This window comes from Sorex fumeus, unplaced genomic scaffold (assembly GCF_029834395.1).
Source record: "Sorex fumeus unplaced genomic scaffold, SorFum_2.1 ptg000013l, whole genome shotgun sequence".
Classification (NCBI taxonomy): domain Eukaryota; kingdom Metazoa; phylum Chordata; class Mammalia; order Eulipotyphla; family Soricidae; genus Sorex; species Sorex fumeus.
Window position 1 is genome coordinate 6,771,482 of NW_026606070.1, and position 3,960 is coordinate 6,775,441.

At 48.8% G+C, this 3,960-nt stretch overlaps 1 protein-coding gene across 1 annotated transcript; it reads right to left on the reverse strand.

The window, feature by feature from the left end:
• Positions 1–486: 486 nt before the first annotated feature.
• LOC130020754 (60S ribosomal protein L21-like) lies at positions 487–1,050 on the reverse strand. Its single transcript, XM_056111440.1, has one exon. It carries the CDS (start codon positions 1,021–1,023, stop codon positions 538–540), a length of 486 nt encoding a protein of 161 aa, XP_055967415.1. The 5' UTR covers positions 1,024–1,050; the 3' UTR covers positions 487–537.
• Positions 1,051–3,960: the final 2,910 nt, after the last annotated feature.

The window sequence follows — 3,960 nt, forward strand, 5'->3', positions numbered from 1 at the left end:
TTTGGATATTAAAAACTTTCAGGAGCAGTTATCAGAGTCCGTAGCTGCACAGAAGGACAAATAGATTTGTCGACAAATAGATTTTGGGCTTTGGAGGCTGTTGTGACCTGGTGTACAAGGGTTTGGATGGCGAGCGGCACTGTTGGACAGGAAGCTGCGGTGATGGGTTGGAGTTCAGAAATGCGACCTTTATCTTAGAGACAGTGTGAGACCACTGACATCATTGTAGGGGGCATGGGAGCATTCTCAGACCACACGGCAGGGTGTGACAGAGAGAGGGGAGAACAGTGACGCCTTTACAATCCAGGCAGGAAGACTGGCTTTGAAAGGCTTTCATGTTTGGGTCATGTGTGCTGTTGGGCTGCAGGGGAGATAATTTAGTGAGAGGTAGGATGACTTTGAGGTATCTGTGGGATGGTCACAGAGAGGCTTCGGTGTCCGAAACACCGCAGACTCCAGAGTCTGGGGAACTGGAGGAGAGGAGTCTTTTTTTATATATATAGTCCAGGAGTCTCTTTATTTTTAAACAAACACTTCTCATGCCATGAATTCATAAAGAATGGGCTCCAGCAGCTCAGGTTCCTTTCCATTGGTTCTTTCAAAGTGTGCTTCTCTGGGTGGAGCAGGCTGGCACTTCAGTTGAACCCAAGTTCCTTTCTCTTTGGTTTCCTTCTTTTTTTTTTTTTGATCATTTTCCTTCACCTGTTTTAGGAAGCTGTCTGGACTTTTAGAGTGCTTAATATGCTCAATGCGGACATTAATTCTCTTGGCAAGAATCTTGCCCTTGACTGGTTTGTTAACAACGCCAGTGGCATGCTGGGTAACATTGTAGACTCTTCCAGTTTTGCCATGGTAACATTTGTGGGGCATTCCTTTTTGGACAGTGCCCATTCCCTTTATGTCTACGATATCACCTTTCTTGTACATACGCATGTATGTGGCCAAAGGAACAACTCCATGTTTTCTAAAAGGTCTAGAGAACATATAGCGGGTGGCCCTCCTCTTTCCCTTTGTGTTGGTCATTTTTGCGATTTACTGAACGCTGGCGGTTCCGGCCGAGAGGAGAGAGGAGTCTTTCTGGAAGTCTCCGAGAGACGTGAGGAATGTGAAGGGCAAGAGGAGGGGTCTGAGTTATAGTACAGTGGCTCAGGCGCTGCCTTGCACGCAGGTGACCTGGGTTCAATCCGCAGCATCTCTGATGCTCCCCAGAGCCCTCTGGGGGGCGACTCCTGAATGGAGGGCCAGGAATACCTCTGGACATCATGGAATGTGGCTTCCAAACCAAAAACAATGTGGGGGAGCAGAGCGATATTACAGTGTGTAGGGCACTTGCCTTGAACTTGCCTTGCATGCAGCCAATCTGGGTTTGATCCTGGCATCACATATGGTTTTCTGAGCCTTGCCAGAGGTGACCCCCAAGCACAGAGCCAGGAGTAAACCCTCAGCTGGGTGTGGCCCACTGTCACTGTCACTGTTCTCCCGTTGTTCATCCATTTGCTCGAGTGGGCCCAGTAACGTCACCCTTGTGACAATTGTTACTATGTTTGGCATATCGAATACATCATGGGTAGCTTGCCAGGCTTTGCTGTGCTGGAGAGATACTCTCGGTAGCTTGCCGGGCTCTTCAAGAGGGGCAGAGGAATCGAACTCGGGCCGGCCATGTTGCCTGCGTGCAAGGCAAACGCCCTACCACTGTGCTATCGCTCCAGCCCAGAAATAAATAAAAGACAAGAGGAAAACTGAAAATAGTGTTGTAAAAATCATGAAAAAAAAAGGAAGAGAGAAAACTAGAAAATAGTGCTGTAAAAATCATGAAAAAAAAAAAAAGGGAAGAGAGCAGTGGCCCAGAAAGAAGTAAAGTATCTAGAGGATTCTCTGTCCTCCTGACATTTCTCACCTGTGCCTTTAGGATTCTGTCAAAAGGCAGAGATGCTTTTCCCCATCATCTACCTAAAGCAGCACCCTTCCTCTCTCCGTTCCCCTCCTCGCATACTCTGTCAGCGTGTTGCTTTTTAAAAATCCGTGAGGGAAGTACCAGACTCAGCAGGAGAAAGGGGGAAAGGCGGACAGGAGCCTCCCTTGTGCTTCCAGAGGAAGAACCAAGCAGGCTGAGGGTTGATCAGCTGGAATCACTTTTGTGGGTTCTGGGACTCAGGGGTCTCTCGCTGTCGATGACTAGCTTGGGGGTGCCCAGTGAGGTGGCTTCGGTACGGATTTGGGCAGATCAGTTTGCAAGTGAAAGATTTGCAAGGCTCATCGTTCACTGTCTCTAGAAATAGGCTAGTTCTGGGGAAGAGGACTGGATATCAAGACACCAGAGGGAGGGAAGGTTCCTAGACACACCACCCGGCATTGTTTGTGGAGCAGTGGCAGGACTGGCGAGGTAAGCAATGCATTCATCACGGACACAACATTTAAGCGGAACCTAAATTTGTACCCCTTCCCCCAAAACTAAGTTCAAAAGCTATGTTATAAGCTAACACAATATTTAAAAAAATTAAAATCAATACAAAAATATACACTGTGGACAAAATTCGAACATTTTAAATAAAAACAAGATCAGTAGCAGGCTGTGTGGAGCCCGACACAAAAGGGAAAATCAATTGTGTTGATCTTACGTTAAAAAAAATTTTTTTTCCCCCTCCCAATCTGTGGCAGCCCTGGGCTCTGCCTGAGACACTGAGCTAACTGGGCCTACAGAGATGGTGCCGCCGGGCTCTGGCCCGGAATCTCTCAGGGGCTGCCACAGCCTGAAGCGTTGAGGGCAGGGGGGAGAGGTGTGTGTGTGTGGGGGAGGCGTGTAGTGCCAGGCATCGAACTCCCGGTTCCCACTCCCACTCCTTTTTTTCTTCTAAAACCATCACAGGGAGAGGAAGGACATTTTGACTCATGCTTTCATGTGGTGAGACCTTGAAAGTCAGGGAACTTAGTCATCCGTGAGAAGACAAATACAATCCTGATTTAGGGTGGTATGCCAGTGGGTGGCAGGTGACGTGGTGGGGGCCAGGAGATGGCATTGTTGCCTAGGGCTAGAGCTTTGGTGCTGGAAACTGAAGAGTGTTCTGGAGATGGACGCTGGGAGTTTCTGGAACCTTTGGGATGCATTTAATACCGCTGAACTTAACACTTCAGACCGATTATGCCCAGAGATTTTTATGTTTTGTGTTACCACAGTGAAAATAAAATGGACAGGACTGATGCTGCATTAAAATATTGCTTTGCTGAATTACTGGGTTTTTGAGCATCCCTTTGCTCGTTCCAAACCATCAGCTGGCCTTGGGGAACACTGTGGAGAGAGTCTTGTGAGAAGGAGAGGGTCTCTGAAACTGAGCTTGGGCTGACCTCAGAGGACATCTGCCTTTTCCATTTCCTTTCTGCTTTGGAACCAGAGAGGGAGTACAGCGAGCAGGTGGAGGCCCAGGACTCATCTCTGATCCCAGAAGCACTGCCACAAGTGACCCCTGAGCACAGAGCCAGGAGTAACCCTGAGCAGAGTCAGGTGCGGTCCCCAAACAAACAGAAGCATGAAATGAGAGCTGTCTCAGTAGTGGCTGGACATGGCTGCCAGTAACAGGATTTAGGACATCAGCAGGGGACAGTTTTTTCCCATGCTCCAGAGCAGAGCTGCAGGCAGGATGGCTGGAAGGTCTCTCTGGGTTTCTGTGTTTTTGTTGTGCTTCGGGAGAAGGAGTAGCCCAGACGCACCTGCTCCTTTCACTGAGGGAGTACAGGTGCTTTTAGAAACAACTCCAGCTGTAGCTCTGTGGCTCAGCCCTGCGTCCACGGCTGCAGAGGAGCTGGGAAATGGGAAAAGCTCTGTCCAGGGGGACAGGACCAGCTCCATGGTTGGGCACTCAGAAATCTTTTTCATTTCGTGTGCTTGATTCATTTCTTCTTCACAGATCCCTGGAGTTTCCTATTAGGCCCACTGAAAATGCGGAAAGTGTCCCAACCAGGTAG